Source organism: Monopterus albus, unplaced genomic scaffold (genome assembly GCF_001952655.1).
Source record: "Monopterus albus unplaced genomic scaffold, M_albus_1.0 scaffold207.1, whole genome shotgun sequence".
Lineage (NCBI taxonomy): Eukaryota > Metazoa > Chordata > Actinopteri > Synbranchiformes > Synbranchidae > Monopterus > Monopterus albus.
Genome location: NW_018128087.1, coordinates 558706 through 579579, shown reverse-complemented (window position 1 = coordinate 579579; position 20874 = coordinate 558706). Strand labels below are relative to the sequence as shown.

Genomic DNA, 20874 nt, shown 5'->3' with positions numbered 1-20874 from the left:
CCTGCAGCTAGACTGGCAAAACAGCAGGCAGGATGACATGCAGGAGACAGGAGCCTCAGTGACAGGAGGCTGAAATAGGATGACTGACTGTTGAGGCAAAACTGGTTTAAAACTTTCATACAATACAGAAGTAGCACAAGTTGAGGAGCTCCTAGGAATCACGCACAAAGTTATTTTAGGACTAAAAACACTCTTCTCTCAAGACTAGAACTTAAAAGTCATTTTCAGCGAGGACAAATCCTATAACACCTAAGTGTTTAGCCTAGCAGTAATTAACAAAGCCTTTTTGCACTAATACTAGCCCCGAGGTCTGAGAGAAGTTAGAGGCAGTCCAGAAGACCTCTAAGTCACTAAGACTTAGTCATAGTCAGCAACATGCTGCAGGTGCTGTGTCTCATCATATTCTGATGGATTCGGTCTGCTCACCAGTCAAAACAATCCAATAAGAGTGGAGAAGACGGTTTGCACTCCGCTACACTGAAATAATGCAGCTTTCAGCGCTGGTGAGCTTATCTGTCAAAATGATGCATCAAACCAAAAATAATTTTGACACATTATTTTGTTCAACTGTTCATTAAGGCCACATTAAATAACTACTAACTTCTATCTATCTGATTGAACTGAATTTCTTCTTCATGCTCCTGGGTATCAATATTTTATTTCACATTCACTAACACAGATTAGTCACCTATCAGCCACTCACAAAGCACGTAGCTGCTCATTAAACATGATGTCATCCATAGCAATAGCGTCAACCCCGCTGTTCTCATAGCGTTGGAGGTCTCTCAGATCCTTTCTAAATCTTGATCTCAGCAGCTTTGTGAAAAGGTCTTAAGAGGAAACTCTGAGCTGGAGCTTTTAGCACCATTTAGGAGGTCTCCTAGCAGAAAGACCCTTTGTAGAATACAAGTAAAACGTCACATTTTATTTCCATTATCATTGTCTTATAATGCAAGAATTTATGAATATGATATGAGGTAAATTGAAAAGGTAAATGATGCCAGAGGCAGCCTAACAAAAAATATGAAGAAATAATGTTTGATGCAGAGGCTGAGTTGACCAGCAAACGATGCTGTCGCATGATTATTTGGATAAAAATGACTATTTTCAAACAAAACCCCATTTATTGAGAGTCTGGTAGCAGCAGCTAGGTATTAGTAATGTAACAAGACTAGGCTTCGAATAACTGGTCAGTGAGTGCACAGTTACTGTCAGCATCCCACATCTTCTCTGTTCTTATTGTTCTCATTTTTATCTGTGATGTTTCTTCTTTTTCCATTCTCATGTCTTTCACTCACACAGATTTTTGTTCTCCTCACCACTAATTTAAGTTTCACTGTCAGACCAAACCTTTTGTTTCAGTGATCTGCAATGCATTCAGAGGCGTATGTGCTTGAAGTGAAAGGATTTTTGCAACTTGAAAAGCGTGCTCCTGTCCTAACCCAGCAACTAAGTATGCACCTTCTCCCAGACTGTGAATGACATCTCTAAAAGCACTGAATTTAAAGTCTTATATTGGTGGTTCTGGATGGTGGTTCTTGTCAGTGCTGCTTTAGAATCAATTTGTGGAGGTGGGAAACTCCTTTGAAATGGTTAATCCATCACAGTGAAAATTTGGTTTCTTTTTTTTGATCATTACTTGCAATGAATGCATGGTGATGGTTGTGCATAGAGAACATTGGTGACCTCTATATGCTTATAGATATGCTTTCATGGAAACTCCAATATTTGAAACTTAAAAGGCATCTAGAAGTTTTGCTGTTGGGAAATCAAGCCTGGACACGAGCATGTTAGTCTTACAGAGGTGGTCAGTAGTAATGCATGGTGTACAGGAAAGGCCTATAAATTGTGCTGCTGTAAAGGTACATACACGGACTATATCCCTGTGTGTGTAGTTAGACTGCTAGTGCTTATCTGACTCTCCAAAGGGAGCTACCCCGCAGCTACATATTGTAGTGATCAAACTAATGCATGGTTATAACCACATGTTTTAAGTTGAGTGTGCTAGTTTCCTGTGTAGATGTCAGTTTTATTGATCACATAAGTGACAGTTAAACTCAAAGCAATCCTGGGGCTGCCACTCACAGGTTCACCTGCTATGTGTGTCCCAGAGTGCCCTGGTGTCTGCCACGTCTACTGATGAGATTAAAGTTGGTTTAAAGGGCTACTGTGGTGCAGCCTATTGTATTGGATTGGATGTTGTAAAAATAAATGAAAATAAAATGAAATCAAATAAAATATAGTTTATATATTTGATTTTCATAGTGCCACGAATGAATGCCTCAGGGCTCTCAACTTCAACTCAACACAGGCTGTGTACACAGACAAACCATCATGCCCAAGAAAATAAGCATCACATTTCTCATGTTAAGTGAGAAGTGATAAGACACTGTTCCAGTTAAGAGAATGTGATTTACAGTAGTTCTCAGAGCAGAGATGAAGGGGCATTCTTCTAAATATCTGCCTGAGAAATGTAGTGAAGTTAATGCATGAAATAGCAGAAAATAGAATTAATAAGTAAATGAGTAATAAATAAGTAAAATACATATACCTCAAAAGTTTACTTAGGCACATTACTTGAATAACTGTACGTTGTTACTTTCCACCTCTGACCACAGGCCCATTTTGTCCTGGTAGGCCACTCTACCATAAGTCTGAGCCCAGAGGAGAAAGGCAGGCCAAGATCAAGCCAGGATCGGACTTCAGATCTAGTGGGATAATCCCTGGAAAGCAGTAATGGATATACAAACATAAAAATATGGGCGCACACACACACACACAGTTGTCTGTAAGAAGCAGTGTCCTCAAAATGTCAGTGCCCACTTACAATTCCAGTGCTCCATTAGGCTTCACCTCTGCCCTGTTCTTCACCCAGTTAAGAATCAGCGAATGATGCCTGTTCCACCATCTGATCCCCTCTCCTTCAACAACAGGCCTGGTCATGCTGGTGGAAGCGTGAGGAGCCCCTGGTTTTATTAAAGCCAAACTACACAACAACACAGCCAATTGCTGAAGGTCCATGGCTCCTGCTCATATCTCTGCATTCAGCTGGAATCACTGGTTCTGTCTGAGTGATAAGAAGTGGAGCATGATGGTCATTTGTGCAGCTTGTACATGTTTGTTATGAGTGTGACAGATAGAGTTGAAGAGGCATAAAAAGACTGGAGATCTGTGCCTAAAGGGAGGCCAGTACCTGGAGGTCAGTGATAAGGCTGGTCCCAGAGCAAGTGTTTGAAGTTGTGACCTTTTACATATAGCAAAGCAAGGTCAGTCAGTCTGTGAAGCACGCTGGTCATACACACTGTGCAGCCTGACAAAAATTAGGAGGCAAAAAGCCCAGCACGAATCCTGGTTTGCCTCACCAGCTGGTATGCTAATTATGTCACCACCTCTGTGTGGTCTTTTGCATACTCCTCCAGCTGTTACTATATCTCAGTCTTTCTCTTGGTGCTCTTTTTCTCCCTGTGCATTTGGATCTACATGTACAGTAAGTGAAGCACACAGCTGGAAATACCTGACTGACATCTTTTTGAAGACCAGAAAGACGGGCAAACAGCATGCTTTAGCACCTCTTCTCCTGTATATGTACAACACCAAAGATTCAATAACCAGAAAGTAACAGAGCAAACCACTCGTTACTGAAGAGAAATGCATTAACACAACACAGCCAATTAGGATCAGTGCTTCTATAATATAATACTATATTATATATGTATTTTTGCAGGGCAATCACGACCTCTTTTTCAAGGGTGCATGCATTCTTTTTACACAGATACTGGCATCCTGGTATGAAAAGCATGATGTTTTACGTGACATTCAGCATGACATAAAATCATACATATAACGCACGTTGGAAATGCAAAGCATATCAGTAACGTTAGTGCTTTTGTACCAAAATTATTACATATATTAATTTCTGATTACTTATCATTTATTCAATGGGCACCAGGATTTTTCATGAACCTCACAATAGCAAAGATGATCAGAAATAGCTTACGCCAAGATAATTAATCAGCATCACAACTTAGTAAGAACCAAGCGAAACCAAATCTATAGTCTAGATGGATTAAATTACAACTAAGTGAACAAGAAAAGGAAATGAAATAATGTTCTGCCTGGAGACTGTTTAGAGACTTGTCTGCACCGAGAGCCCTGTTTAGTTTCTTTAACCTTAAGGACCTTGCCTGAACTTTCTAGTAATAAACTGCTTTCAAGTGATGTCTGCTTTGCTAAATTTGAGACAGGTCCCCATGCATACACTCACACTCACACTCATGTTTCCTTCCTGTAATTAATAGCTTTGAGAGTATGCACATTTATTGATGAGCCCATGAATCAGCACCAGGATCAGGCGTACACACTCATATTCTATAACAGAAACACAATATCTTGCTCATGCAGCTGCAGATGAGACTGATGGCACATCAAGCAGTAGCATTCAGTGCAAATGAGTCAGCTTCAATTAATAATGCAGCTTCAAGCTATACTGTACATCATCTGTAGCCAGAGGGGATTGTGTAACACTGTGTTATGGAGGGTGATCATGTGACATACCGTGGACGGTTTGTGCACTGATGTACATGTTTCGCATTTCAGAGCACAAAACAGAGGATTAAAAATAAAAATAAAACTACACATTATTTAATAGTTATCTTTATGGACTTTATTTCTGCAGTAAGTGCAAGCTATCACCAATACACCAGACGGAACAGTTTTCATACTGGGCTTCTTCACATCTTTCTGAAATGGTTTAACAATTTCATTCAATGTTTTCACAGTTTTTATCTGCAATTATTATCTCCTCCACTTTCTTTTGTGCATTTGTAATTGTGGAATAACTGTATCCATTAAAAACAGACTAATCAGAGGTATTTTACTTTGAACACGTGTTGGACAAACATTTGCCAAACCCAAAGGCACTGCTAGCATGCCCATAGAATGGAGGGAAATACAGCATTATTAGAAACTAATCGTATGGATAACATAAAGAAATACCTTCTAAAAAGTAAATTATTAAGGCTGAGTCCTTTGTGCTTCCAGAAATTCCTAGAGAAATTAAGCTTAAGTCAAGGAAATGCACAGACTTGCCTTCTGATGATATTTCTATTGTAGTGATATTTCCATTTCAAAACCAGTAGACTGGCAGAGCTGGAATATGCTGCTTTGAGAAACTAGGCCAGAAACTATAAAACATCACTTGAAAGCCATCCATCAGAAATACCCAGCTGGTCAAAACATGCTAGTCTACAAGGAAATCACATACAGGTCGGCACATACAACAATGCAAAGTCACATAAAGGTTTCACAGTTAGAGGAGTTAATAATTGCACGATAGCCTCTGCGTGGTGCTTTTAACATGCAGAATGAGTCAAACATTTGCACCAGTGCGAATGCTGGACGGCAGATAACCCTGATGAAAGAACAATCTCCAAAGAACTGTGAGGCTCCACTGTGTGCTGGTTTCTGTCTTTTTGAAACAGGTGAAAGGTACAGTAGCTTTTATTTTTTATTTTTTCAAGTGAAATAATCCTGCAGTTTGAAGAAAAAGTAGAATGGTCCTTTCTCATTACAAAAATAAACACCAAGCAGACAGACACAGTCACCAGGCCAGTGGGGGGTAAACTTAAAATATAATTATATTCATATATTTATGTATGTACATAGAAACTGACAGAGATAAGGTGAAAGAAATAGAAAAAAGAATGACAGATGCATAACATAACGGAGACACCTATAAAGGGCTGGCGACAGCAAATTTCCTTTTCTGTTTCTTCAAATTAAACACTCTCAGGGCACCAGTTTCGTAAATAGATTTGCAAATGTATTCATAGTGCATATTCAGCTCTTCCTGCGCCCACCGTCAACACCATGAGATTTATATTGTTCTAAGTTTTTTCTGACTGTGACCTATGTTGAATGCACAGAAACGTAAATGGTGACTCTGCTCCACTGACAATGAAAATGTTAAGATCTGGTCAAAATGTAGCATACTAGGGGTTTTAAGAAGGTTAAGGTTAATTTGCACATCAGACAAGGAACATCAATATCTTTAACTGAGTGCAGACAAGTGATTCAGAGCACCGGGTTTAGTGTTTAGGACTTCTAAAACATCATGCACAACATATGAGCAGCCCTTGTTTTGTAATGACATCTGTCTGATTCTGATATTAATATTCTTTATCCATTCACTTTTCAAACCCATATTACAACTGCTTCACTCAAGGCAGCAAACTGAAGTCACTGCTACATGTATTGCTGTGTGCTTCAAGACCTGCACTTATCTCAGACTCAGAAAAGCTTGTGATGTATTCTTCAGATAAGAAACCCTGGTAGATAGGATGAGTATTGGAACAGCAAACCATGCAGACCAAAACAGAACTGCTATGTTATATTGATTACTGATTAGCTACTGCTACAAATGGTACATGCACAGTATGTTCAGCTTTAAGTTCAAACCTCTGTTAAGGAAGATGACAGTAAGATGCATGCACTGTCTGGATTTCTCCGCTTCAGTGAGAAGCCAGTAGCAGGACATTAAGTGAAGTATGGAAAAAGCTCTACTGACCAGCTGTGACAGGTAGAAGTGACTGACCACTGTCAGATTATGCTTGTTTTGTACTTTTACATACAGTATTGTGGTGAAATGTACTAACTTGAGATTGGGCAAATAAACATTAACTGACTACTGACTGTCACAGGGACTCATTTTGCTGTCAGTTCTTTCACACACTTGTCCTTGCTTTTTGTACATTCTCTCCACCAAAGTTGCTTATGAGAAGGACCAAAGGTGAAACACACCACAAAAATCTCTTTCTATTGTTCACTGTATCTCTTGTTCTCTTGTTCCACTCCTTTCCCTGTCCCAAGCTCTCTCAATCACCAGCATGGTTTGAATATGTCTGTGGCATTTTGATGTTCATATATATATCAAACAATAAGAAGAATATAAAGAAAAAGAAGGGGCAAGGTGAAGGCGTACTGAGACAGAAAAAACAGGATGAGGAGCCTAGAAGGGATGATAAAAATACAAAAACACTGCAGGAACAGAGTGGTATTATCATCTCAAGCATGGTGTTTATGCCTCATCCATCCTAACAAGGAAACCACATACTGCCAGAGAAAGCAAGAGTAGAGAACAGGCGAAAGCAGAAAGCTCATGATGAGAGGAGACAAGACATAAGGAGGTGAAGTGGTAAAAAGAAGTGATGAGTAAAGGGTGGAGATGGGAGCCATATGCCAAAACAGAAAGAAGTTGAGGGGAGGTTAACAGAGAGAAGAGAGAATAGTACATGAGTCAGAGACAGAGACTCCAATCAAGAAAGATGCTGTAGAATCCAGTAACTGTCATAAATGAGACCACTGCTGCATGTAGCAACTAGACTAGGTCTCCTATTTCATGTCTGAACTTCAAGACCCCCCAGTAAAATCTGATGCTCTGTACTTTTCTCTCATTCCTCCATTCTTCTGTCATCAGACATATTTTGTTTGCAATTTCCATTCTTACTTTCTCCTTTCTGTTGTCTACTGTGCTTGTTCCTGTCCCACCTCACCACTTTGGCTCCACTTTAATCCACTTGTCCTGATCACTCACTTCGTTGTTTCCTATCCCACAGTGCTCCTCTCTGTTCTGCTCTTAACTTTGCCCGTGCACCTGCCTCTCAGATTTCTGCAGATACATAGTTTCCTGCTTACTTTCTCATCTTTTCCTCCACTTGGTTCCTCTCTTTGCCCTCCTTAGGGGTTTTTCTGTACCAGCACCTATGACCCCTTCCCTAGCTACTGTATCTATTTCTGTTTCTCTCCCCTTCTTTGTCCTCCCTCTTGATTCCATCTTTCTACACCACGAATCCAGATGGTTTTATATTTTTTTTCTTCAGTGGCTTTGCTACCCTCCCTAATCCCTCATCTCATCAGCTTCCCTCTTTCTTTTCTATCACTCTTTCTCTCATGCTTTCCTTCCCTCTTCCACTCCTTTGTCTTCACACTCAGATTTTGCTCTTTTTTCATCCCATAGTCTATCCCATCACCCTCCCCTCGCTACCCTCTCACATTTCTCTCTCTCACACTCTCTGACATGCAATCCCTCTTTCCTCTCTCTGGGGCACTCTTATTTTTCCTTTCGTTTTACTTAAGCTTTTCTTCTTTTTGCATTTCCTTACTGGATACACAAGTGCCAAACACATATTTGGATGCTTACATCTGAAAAACAGGCCTACCACTGCACCTTTATCACGACACAACCATACCTTTGCACTCTAACACACCCTAACAACTGATCAACAACACAGCTATATCATGCGTGGCAAAAAAAATAAATAACCTGGCTCCTTATAGTGGCAGCTGACTGGCATCTAATGCAGGTGTAAACCTATTTACCCCTAATAGGTGCATGCTATTTTAGTTCAATGCCAATTTAGCAGAGGTACTAACTTATTAGTTAGTGTCAGGTAACCATTAAATAGATTACACATCATAAAGAAATCATGTATGGAAAGGTGTTGCAGTATTCAGCACTGAGACTGGAATTTGTGTTTAGTGATCCAAATCCAAAATTATTGCTAACATCCTGATGGCCACACCATGGGATTTTGTAGCCAAAAGGAGTGGCATTTAGGGGGTCACTGCTTCTTGATAAGATAGAAATGGAGCAGTGGTGGTTACTCCCATTTTATATTTGCATTTTAGCCACTCTTATTTTCTTTGATAAACCAGTCTTTCAGTCCTACAACACTGGGACGCCAATTCTGGTCTACCACTATGACTTACTTCAGCAGAGTTTGCAATAAGTAATTTGGCTACTCATGGATGGGTGCATTAGACATGTCTGGGGGGGAAAAGAAAATATAGTCAAAAATATTGAACATGGGAAATTAAATTGAGTTTTGGCACATAACCGTCTCTTCAAACTACTGTTTCTATAGGTCTCCAACACTCATCAAAGCTGTTCAAGAAGAATGAAATCCTATTTGGTGTACAAACCTCTTTGCTCTAGTTTCATAATATTCCCTATTTTGAAGTCAGCAATTTAAAAAATGCAAAACAGCATTTTTGTCCTCTCTTGGGCCATGAGGAGAAAACAGATAAAAATGCCTCCTGTACAAACTTTTGGAAACATTTCAAAGAGAAAGTGAAAAGAAATAATTCATTTTACCTTTTAAGTTCCTTTTACTGCATTCTGAAGCTATTAAACAGTTCCTTAATAATCTCTAAGCAAAGAAGGTGTCAAAGTATCTGCCACTGCTTTATAGCTGCTAAGGAACCTTAGCTTGGTAAATAATAGGCAGTCAATATTTAGTACCAGTGAGGTCTTTCTTTAATGTCATATTCAAGACAATGGTCTTGTGAGTCTCATTGGAGTTTGCACAATGCAAACCTGGCAGGCAGTTTTCTAAAAAAAAAAAAATGCTGGTGCACTCTGAAGAGAATGGGGGTACTGTAAATGACAAATAATTCAAATGAACAGACGGAAGAAAAAGACTTAGAGAGATAGACACTCATTCAAGCACCGCAAACTTAAGCGCTGTCATCTCACTTCCATTCTGGGCCAGTGAAGGGCACGGTGTTCAAGCCAAGTGTGGATGCTGGGGTTGAGGTAAGGTTTACCACACTCAAATTCAAATGTGATGCTAATAAAAGCATAAATCAATTAGCTAATGAGCTTGTATTCTGCCCTCTCTGTGGTTTTACATTTCAAAGTGTCACTTAAATAACTTAATGGTTCAAAATCAGACCATGGAACATGACTGAATAATTTTGGCTGATCAGTGGACAGCACAGACCAAGCCAGAACAGCCAGAGATTGACATTTGTGCTCTAGTACCTCTTAATGGAAAACCTGAACTTTCCTTGGACGCCTTCCAGTGTGGACAGAATGTTTTCAAGAAGTGAAAACACACACCGACAGACAAAGGCACGCACAAAGACACCAACAAAACAAAAACGCACCCCTGCTCAAAGTACAACTCTACCCAATAGCAACACCAGAGCTATTGTTCAGACAAAAATTCCTCCACTTGTCTGTGGAAACCCGTTGACTTAATGAGGATGGGTTTAGAAGGGAAAGGCTGTTAATTAACAGGCGACTGAGCAGTGACGGCTGACTGGTCCTGATTCAAGGACAGGAATGATTCATGCAGACTGGTCCCGGCAGTGATCCCCCGTGTGGCCGTAGCCAATGGCAACGAGGGCCTTAAACAACACGAGCTCTGAAAGGACTGACACTTAGCCTTGGTGAGTGGTAAAGGGAGGGAAGAAATGACAAGGAATGAAAGACAAAACAAGTGCAGACATATTCTTAGATAAAATGCTGAAAACACACACTTAATTAAAATGCACGCACCAGCTGGATGGATAAACAGCATTGATTTCCACCTTAAGAGATAGCAGTATAAAATAGATGGTAAATTCTACCATCAACCCTCCCAATTTAAAATGCACTGTTACTATACATGTACATACATGTATAAAACATATATATATATATATATACACATGCATAAAACATTTTATCTGTCTTTAAATGAGGAAAACAGAAGTCTACACCCCCTCAACTCAACATTGCCTGCAGCAGTAAAGAACATCTTGCCAGCTGCTCAGCCTTCCTCTTCTGCAGACCAACAAGCCAAAAGCCCCTCAAAACTGCTTTGTGAGCAAGCTTTAGGCTAACAAAAGAAAAAACCCAAAACGTTTTCAGAGTTCAAATCCATGGGCGGTGACATGTGCAACCTCCCCCATTTGTGCCTGTCAAGTGTGCGTTGGCTCTGATAAACTGGCACTATTACATTCCACTCCCACACCTCAGTCTACTGCCATTATATTCCCCTGTGCCATTTCACGCTCCCTCCCACACCGTTCTCTCTCTGCCAGTGCTCTGAGTGCTACTGACGAAGGGCACGAACAGACCAACATGTCAGCATTTCACATGTCTCTATCATAGATATTGCACATGGATTAACTTGTCCTTTTAATCTATAGCACCAATATTATTCAGACCCAAAGTCTGGCAGCAATCAATAGGTAAGGACGTGGCTGTGTAAGAAGCTATTAGCGAAGTAAAAGGATACCAACAGTAAATAAAAACAGAGACTTTTAATCACTGTCATTTTTTGCTCTTTATATATCAGACTGATGCTGTATATTAATGTCTAGTTTACTGGAGACATCAGTGGAGAGGTAGGAGTTACTTTTGCTTGCCGGCAGACAGTGACTATATACAATCCCATCTGAATTACACTGCTGGTGTTCACTGGCCCCGTAAATGGCAGGGCTGTGATAACATGTTATTGAATACATAGTGATTATGCAAAATAGCAGATGGAGTGGATCTACGGAGCAGTCCTTACATAGCCTTAAGACAAATAACAAATAGACAGTTCTAGATTCTCCCTGTGGAAGGGGAGCCTCCCTGAAGTATAAAACAAGGGATCTGACTTCTCAGAGAGGGAGCCTTCTATACACAAACCCCAGAAGTTTAAAACTGACTACTGCACTGTGTGATGGGAATAAAGCCCTTTTGTGGAAATGGTCAAAATGAGCACATGAGCATATTAGTGTTTTAGTTGGGCAGACATTTTCACAATAAGCCGAATTCCCCTGCCACATCGTGAAAACAAGTGATTCTTGCCAAGGGGCTTATCAAAGTGTACAAAAGAAACTGGCAGGTTTAATTAGACACAGTCATGTTCCCCATAAAGTGGCACACTTAATTTTGCCGATCCTGGACCATCTTCACTTGGTGGGCTAATTTCCATCAAACCAGTCAGGGTCAGGGGTGATGTCAGCTGCCAGTGTTTTGACAGTATATTCATGTAGCAAACTAATGTTAGTTGTCAGCTTGCTGCCCAAACTTTCACTCTGACTGACAGCAATCTGAGAACGTGTACCTCAGAGATTACTCCGATGGGGTCACGTTGTGATAATGAAACAAAAAACCGCGTGACAGTTCTATTTCCTACAGTAAATCACACAGGATTTTGACAGTTTGCTGAGGGACTGAGCGCTTGTCTCTACAGCAGTCTGGACATTACAAAGTGTGTATACTAAACAGTGTAAACAAAGCTTGTCCCTTGGTTGTGATTCCTTCATTGTTAGAGGGATCCAAGTTATAATTTTGCTTACAATGCATCCTAATTTAAACCACATGTAAATAGCTTCGCAGAACAAACAATGTAAATGTATTCCAACATGTGTTGTGAACGTCAGCATTTCTGATCTTTTTTGGACTGTGCAACTGGTGTTGCCCTTTTTTCAAAGAAGAAGCCTGATTGACGCTGTGAGCTTTTCAGTCTTTACTATGCTGATATTATAAGAGAGGAGACGAGAGCATTAAACTCCTTCATGTTATGCACAAAGCTACTGCACACTTTATGTAGGGTATTGTAGAACTTTACTATCACAACTGCATTTAGTTCTTATGTTCAACACAATACATTTTGGAATTATTTGTGTGTTGCCAGCTGGAAGGCCTAATACACACTGAAACACGCACACACACACACCTAAACAAATGCCTTTGATGCTTGTGACCATACAAAGCGTACCTTATCTTTAAAAAGACATAAAGCGAGTTGAGAGATTCTGAAGCCCTCAGACCGTCCTCTGTTCCTACCTTCACACCACTTTGTTCTCTCTCAGAACAACTTTACTTAAGACAAAAGCCAAGATAACGCTTTTTTGAGATAGAAGAGATGTGAGAATAAATCACTATCAGACTCTACCACAGTCGCCTCGCTATCTGATACTCTTTGTCTACTTGTTAATTAACACATAATGAATGGTGCTGATGTGTGCATCTTAAATCAATTACTTTTCTTAAAGAATTCTAAGCGGATTCTCACTCACTCTTTAAAACATGTCAGCTACTGTGCTCCTAAACCTTATCAGTGGCATGACCTTCAGAAACTTTTTCTTGAGGTTAATGAGTTAAATATGCAGAACAATCATATGAACAGTGACTTTAATGAGTTAAATATGCAGAACAATCACTGTCATATGAACAGTGACTGTGTGTGTATATCTGTACTCGTGCACTCATGCACATGCTTGAATATGGTCTCGGCGAGGGCTCCCTCAGCATCTGGCCAAGTCCTGTTCACCCTGCAGCAGTGTTTCAGCAGCAGTTCGTTGCAGGGGCAAGCATGTATGCCCGTTACCGTGCTCTCTTTTCCTTGCTATAGTCAGACTGGAAGACCCGGGGAGAGCAAAGAGAAGCTCAGCTTTAGAAAACTAGCTTTCATGTCATTTCTGTTTCCAGAGTTACACTGAGTGGCCTCAGGGCTTCACTTGAGATGGATGCTGCTCTCATCCTCTCCAGCTTATCACTACCCCTCACTCACTTCTATCCAAATCCCTGCCATTCTCTGCCAAATCACCTGTCTCTTTACTAGCCTCTATCTTCCTGCACATTACCATTCATTGCTCCTCACAACTCCCTTTCTCCTTCACTATATTATGTTGATGCGGCATGGTTTCCACTTGATCTTTGTTATATGTTAGACTCCCCATCCCGCTTCTTCTATCTCACTGTGTGGTGATTGCACCATTGCATTTATAAAAGATTGTCTGGTGTTACATTGCGCTGGTTGCCATTTTGGCACCTTTCTGCTATTTCAAAAAAAAAATATTACTATTACTCATCAAATAAAATGCTAAATGGTAAAAGCAGCTCTGTTCCCAACTGTGCCAATTTGCTTAAAATCACTAAAATGGGGGATTAAAAAACATTAAATGAAAATAAAAGCCTGGGGGATGGTGCTGCTTCTATAGATCTATTGGACGCCTTTAGGCAAAAATAATCAGCTGCTTGTCTATAAATGTTATGACGATCTGTCCACTGACAAGCTGCATGTTGACCTCTTACTAGACTTTTCAAATAGAGGAAGAGAATGTGGGGGAAACTGAAGCTGGTAATTATGGTTAAGGAGGAACAACAAGAGGAAGAAAGGTAGATTTACAGAAGAGAAGGTGAGGAAGGAGATGCTGTGCTCAGGTAGCTTAGAGCGGATATTGTATGCCTTATCTGTCACCTGCAGGCCTGTGTTTATTATAGAGAGAGGCAAAGTCAGAGCAGAATGTAAGGTAGGTGTGTGTGTGTGTGTGTGCAAACAGGAATTAAATGCAGAGATTCAAAGTGCTGTGTTGCCTTCACTTCCTCCAAGACACAGAGGGTGCTGATAAAATAACTGAGAGGCTCTTTCTTAATGTGTTCTGAAGGCCACTTGTACATTATGCAATGCTACAAAAGTTTTCACCAGGAAAAAAAGTGGGAGGACATTTAGGTTTTTTGTGCTCCATATATTCAAATAATGGTATGAAGTCAATGGTAACAGGGAGTCTTTGGGAATATCAAAACAGACTCGGGTTACAAATACTGTCACTTTTCTGAGAATTGGAAACATGCAAACAATTGTGCTGGATAGATGTATTTTTATGACAAGAAAAAAGGTCAATTTATTTAGGCATTTGCAAATAATTTAGAGATGAAGTCAGACTGAGCCTCTCAGTCAACCATAGCAGACCTTTTAAGGGCCTTTTGCTGCAAGGCAACTTCCTCTTTGTAGGAAATGGAGTAAAATAATTGTACCTAGGACTGCAAATATGGTGTAAAGCACTGCTCAGAACTTAAGTGAGCCCATACTGAGGTGCATAAACATTTTACGAAAGAACTGAGAATGTTTTCTGATGCACCTTGTTAAAAAAGCAAAGAAAAGGACTACAAGATAATTACGGGGTGGCCATGGCTCAGGGGTAGAGCAGGACCGCTGATCGCAAGTTTGGCAATTGGATTCTCTTTCTCCCCAGCCCACATTTAGTAATTGCTCATGCTGATGTAAAATGTTGATGGATGGATAATCTGTTCACTGTGTGGCTTGTTCATATTGCTAAAGCTAGCTGAGATGCTACAATCTGGTAAACTGTTAGCTCTGGGCAATATATAACTATCATGTAAACCTTGCTTTAGTTAATAGTGGATTCTATGTCTATCTTGATTGTTAATTATGTATAACAGAAGCAAACATTTTCCATATTCATCCAAAGGGTAACTAACTACTAACGGTGAGCTGTTCGATTGCATAGCTTATCCTATACTATCCAGCTGTCGATGTGAAGGCTGCGGTCTGAGATCTAATTCCTAAGACACCATAATGACATGAAGTTACATTCTGCCAGTGGAACTGGTATTGTTCACTTGTCAGCAGGGAAATGGAGTGCAGTGGACACAGATACCAATCAATATTTCTGCATCACTATACAGTTCTATTTCACATTATTTGACTCTGCATTGAATTGTGAAGTCTGAGAAAGATGGTGTTGCGATGATGGATGGACTCTGAGTCTTTCTCTTTCACACAGTGCAGGTCTAAATAATAAGAATTTCACTAGCTCAGCTCCACATTTAGAACATAATAAATTAAAATTGGTCAGGTAATACATACATCATGCTAAATTATAATGAGCTGAATAAACCCATTATCTGATCTATATTACATCAGAGCCATTTTAACTGAAAAATTAAACAGGGTCTTTTTCATTTTAAAGAAAAAATACTGCTGAAAAGTTTCATTAGGATTTAATGGGGTCATGATTTGAAGTCTGCTGTGTGACCGCTGCAGAGCTCCTCCCTTGTTTATCAGACATGTTTTGCCTCCTGGGTTTCATTTAAGTTTCTGCTGACTTTGCCCATCTCAGTGTTGGTAATAACATTACTGTCTTGTGGGCTGTAGATGCTGACGTGTTATTGTTGACTTCTGTTATACTTCACACTTAGTCTGCTTTCAGTTTTGTTATTTCTGACCAATGTCTTTCCTATAGAACAAATCAATGGGGCAGCAGCACGTTGACACAAGATGCTTCTGACACTGACAGTGGGCCACATTTGGTCGCCGGGGGCTATGTGCAAATCAGGATTGCTGGCAGAAAGCGCATGGTGCCACAGTGGCAGCAGTGCCTTTGAGAGGTGAAGCCACCAGTAGAATAAGAATGGCATACCAGATGTAAGCGGTAGCGGCCAGTGAATGAGACATTGTGTATGAAAAGGCATCAGACTCACTGTCGGGGATGATGCTGCTGCTGTTTGTGTTAAAATGGAAACTCAGCACAACGACATAAATACCAGTGTATTTCACAGCGCTATGCTGTTAATGCCATGGCGTGTTTCCCTGTGTTAAACAGGCATCGCAAGGTACTGCTCAAAGTTAAGAGAAAAAAGTCACAGCGGCTCATGTCTTCTTTGGTATAAGGTTTAATCTGCCTGTGGATTTACTGCATCCTTCTGAAGGACAGACTGCAGAATACATTTCCTAAGTGATGTCTCCAGAAATATCAGATGGTGTCACATAGTGAGTGACAGAATCCCCCAGCTCCACTATCCTTTTATCCAGTTTAACATCTACTGTACAGACTTCCACCTGTTCTAAAACCTGTTCTGAAGCTCACTGCCAATATTTCAGACAGTTGTGATCTGATTAAATTTGTCACCACAAATAAAGGTTACAGTGTCTACTCAGCGTCACCTTGAAATAGTTCACATTTGAATTATGGGTGAGAATGACCTCAGATTGAAGTAAATAAAATGAATGAAAATCAAGACTTTCCCTTTAACTGAGAGCAAACATTTGTCCATCACTACATATATTGCCAGTGTTTGTATGTTCAATGATGTTCAATGATTGGATATTTCAAACTTTTTTAACAAATAAAAAACTGAATAATTGGGCGTGCAAAATTATTCAGCCCCTTTACTTTCAGTGCAGCAAACTCTCTCCAGAAGTTCAGTGAGGATCTCTGAATGATCCAATGTTGACCTAAATGACTAATGATGATAAATAGAATCCACCTGTGTGTAATCAAGTCTCCGTATAAATGCACCTGCACTGTGATAGTCTCAGAGGTCTGTTTAAAGCGCAGAGAGCATCATGAAGAACAAGGAACACACCAGGCAGGTCCGAGATACTGTTGTGGAGAAGTTTAAAGCCGGATTTGGATACAAAAAGATTTCCCAAGCTTTAAACATCCCAAGGAGCACTGTGCAAGTGATAATATTGAAATGGAAGGAGTATCAGACCACTGCAAATCTACCAAGACCTGGCCGTCCCTCTAAACTTTCAGCTCATACAAGGAGAAGACTGATCAGAGATGCAGCCAAGAGGCCCATGATCACTCTGGATGAACTGCAGAGATCTACAGCTGAGGTGGGAGACTCTGTCCATAGGACAACAATCAGTCGTATACTGCACAAATCTGGCCTTTATGGAAGAGTGGCAAGAAGAAAGCCATTTCTTAAAGATATCCATAAAAAGTGTCGTTTAAAGTTTGCCACAAGCCACCTGGGAGACACACCAAACATGTGGAAGAAGGTGCTCTGGTCAGATGAAACCAAAATCGAACTTTTTGGCAACAATGCAAAACGTTATGTTTGGCGTAAAAGCAACACAGCTCATCACCCTGAACACACCATCCCCACTGTCAAACATGGTGGTGGCAGCATCATGGTTTGGGCCTGCTTTTCTTCAGCAGGGACAGGGAAGATGGTTAAAATTGATGGGAAGATGGATGGAGCCAAATACAGGACCATTCTGGATGGAAACCTGATGGAGTCTGCAAAAGACCTGAGACTGGGACGGAGATTTGTCTTCCAACAAGACAATGATTCAAAACATAAAGCAAAATCTACAATGGAATGGTTCACAAATAAACATATCCAGGTGTTAGAATGGCCAAGTCAAAGTCCAGACCTGAATCCAATCGAGAATCTGTGGAAAGAACTGAAAACTGCTGTTCACAAATGCTCTCCATCCAACCTCACTGAGCTCGAGCTGTTTTGCAAGGAGGAATGGGCAAAAATTTCCGTCTCTCGATGTGCAAAACTGATAGAGATATACCCCACGTGACTCACAGCTGTAATCGCAGCAAAAGGTGGCGCTACAAAGTATTAACTTAAGGGGGCTGAATAATTTTGCACGCCCAATTTTTCAGTTTTTTATTTGTTAAAAAAGTTTGACATATCCAATAAATTTCGTTCCACTTCATGATTGTGTCCCACTTGTTGTTGATTCTTCACAAAAAATTACAGTTTTATATCTTTATGTTTGAAGCCTGAAATGTGGCAAAAGGTCGCAAAGTTCAAGGGGGCCGAATACTTTCGCAAGGCACTGTAATTCACATTGTGCACACAAAGTATCTGCTTCTCCAAAAAAAATGTAGATTTCAACTTATTAGTGTGCAGTATATATGCCACATACAGTACATGCTGAATGTTCTTAGACTTTCTGGCACCATATAGCTCTTTAAAGGCCAAACTGAAGAATTAAGAATGTCTGTGGAAGCATCCTTAGCGTGGCCCTGATAGACCTTTAGTGCCTGGGTAGATGTTACATTACATTTTTTAAGAGTTTTCGGTTTTTCCCTGCATATATGACCCTGTCCATGTCTGAGTTAGTGGCTTACCCACTGTAGTCAGGCAGAGCTCCTCATCACTGTTGTCCTGACAGTTGTCCTGACCATTACACAAGAAGCTGCGGTCTACACAGCGTCCATTGTGACACTTGAAGCGAGCCTCCGAGCACACCAGTGGGTTACCTGCTGCGGTTTAGTCAGAGCAGAAGTCAAGTGTTAGTTCCATCAGGGCTACAGAAAACAATTATCAAAGTTGAACAGGAGAAGCAGGAGCACATGTGTGATTAACTTTTCTTCAAAGAAAGAACTTCAGTGCATAAACAAATAATTAAACTTTTTTTTAGAAGTTTGTGCTGATTCACTCCCATATACAACACGTTGATATGGATACATTTAAAAGAGAAACATTAGTAGTACATATCATGGGGATTTTCACAGTATTAAGACATTAAAAACTGTGTGAGTTAGTATAACAACGGATCTGGGGAGTCTGTACAAGTCAAACAAAAAAAATCTTAAAAACATTCAAATCCTGCCCAACACTACCATTTCTCTTTAGCATACATTCTCATTTGTCTTGCTTTTAGCTTAGTTCTGCAAAATAAGGCAGCATTATCTTGTGAGAAGATCCAGACAATTACACAGTGGTGACGCAGTATGTGCTGGGAGAATGGAGCAAAGCTCCATTTAAATGGCTAGATTAGATATGTGAGCGAGGGGCCCTGCAGGCAGTGCCTCTGACAGTGGTGAGTGATTGGCTTCATGCACATGTCCCACTGAGAAAGCACGGACGGGGTCATGTGAGGACAATGTACAGTATATCCTTAAAATATGGACTAAACCTGGATCCCAGTGTTTCACATGCATCCCATGCAATCAACTTATGAGCTACAGTCTCTTTAGTGCTGTGTAGATGTTTCAAGCAAACATGTAAATCTAGACCCACAGGTACATAGTCAGAGGTTGAAATGCAAAAAAGGGAAGTAAATGCCTCAAATGTTTTTGAAAAGGTAATAAAATTCGCTACATTTCTCAGTTATACATTTGGTAAAACTCTCATTATTTGCTCTAAATGTATGATTTGACAGCGAGTTGAGAAGCCTGCAGAGCTGTGGGAGAAACTGCATCCTTTACAAAATGACATTTTTCTTCATTTTCACTTTGAAAGAGGGAACATAAATACAGTAATACCTGCTTGAAAGTCTGAGAAATTCAACGCTAGAAACCACAGCACAGCACAAACAATAAAAATGAAAAAAGATTCTAGCTACAAACTCCGACCACATCTGTTCACATAAACAGTTCTTAAAAAAGCATGAGTTATGGTGAATGATGATGTGCCTGTGGAAAAACCCAATGAACTTCCTTTTTAAATAACTATGGTTCAATCGACTTAGTTTTGTGAGCAATGTCTTTTCATTGCACTGTATTAGTTCTCAAAGGAGCATAAGGGGAAAAAAATGAGAAAGTAGAGAAGAGGAGAGGAAAGATGGAAATGTTTGACTTGTACAGAGATGTGGCGCCGTTTGTCTGCCATCGTGCCTACGGTAAAACCTTTTTATTGCTGCGTGTTGTTTGTTTCCTATTATTTTGCACAGGCCCATTCAAACTACACTCAGAGTATTTATTTATTAGTTCACTGATGAAGGCAAGTGTTACATTAAAGGGGTATTCCACCTATTTAGCATTGCATTTCCTCTAACTTGGGGGGGACTCAAAAGAGACAGATTATAAAATTGTTAAAACTGGCCATAAAATTGACATAATGCAAACAACAGCATCTTTTTTGAGACCGCTCTCAGCTTTCAAACTCCACACCACCAGTTGGTAACTTTCTTTTACTTTCTCATATATTTTTTCTTATGAATTCTTTTATTTCTGATCTCCAAGCCCAGACTGAGATAAGCCTGATTACATCATTATCACATCATCGGGGTTCGATTTTCAGAGTTCTCCTCCAAAGTGACAGCAGATTCTATAACACACAATTGTTTTTAAAGGCTGAAGAATACTGGGTAAACTTGCTGGAATGCCTTTTTAACACCTTACTCAGGTACTGCTTGTACCTTTACTTGAGTAAAGTACAGTACATACTCAGTTCTCTACCATCCACTGAGTGTATGGTCAATAGCTGCAGTATAAATTGTTAAGATTGGAGGACAGTACATCATTGAACAGACCATGACTTCTGGTGACCATGAAGTGAGACACATCGCTCATATTGGACTTGGTTCGCTGTGTGACACTCACTGCAGTTCTCCTCGTCACTCCCATCTGGACAGTCACTGAAGCCGTTACAGCGGAAGCGTCCAATAATGCAGTGGACACCATTAGCGCAGGCGAAGAATGTAGGTGCACACTTTGACTTGAACTTGGCTATGGGCAGATGAGGGAAGAGGAAGTGGAGGAAAAATAGAACAATGGATTAGTTTATGGGTAATGAGGAGCACTACGTTATGTTTTATGACACATAACCTTGGC

General features: G+C 40.2%; 1 protein-coding gene across 3 annotated transcripts in view; it reads right to left on the bottom strand.

Moving 5' to 3' along the window:
• ldlrad3 (low density lipoprotein receptor class A domain containing 3) overlaps window positions 1–20874 on the bottom strand; it is a 69489-nt gene that overhangs the window by 12536 nt on the left and 36079 nt on the right. For all 3 annotated transcript variants that reach the window (XM_020618538.1, XM_020618537.1, XM_020618539.1), the window contains exons 3-4: window positions 20644–20769; window positions 18445–18579 (exon numbers count right to left, since the gene is read on the bottom strand). In XM_020618538.1, coding sequence (XP_020474194.1) covers window positions 18445–18579; window positions 20644–20769 — 261 coding nt within the window. The remainder of the gene's footprint in view (window positions 1–18444; window positions 18580–20643; window positions 20770–20874) is intronic.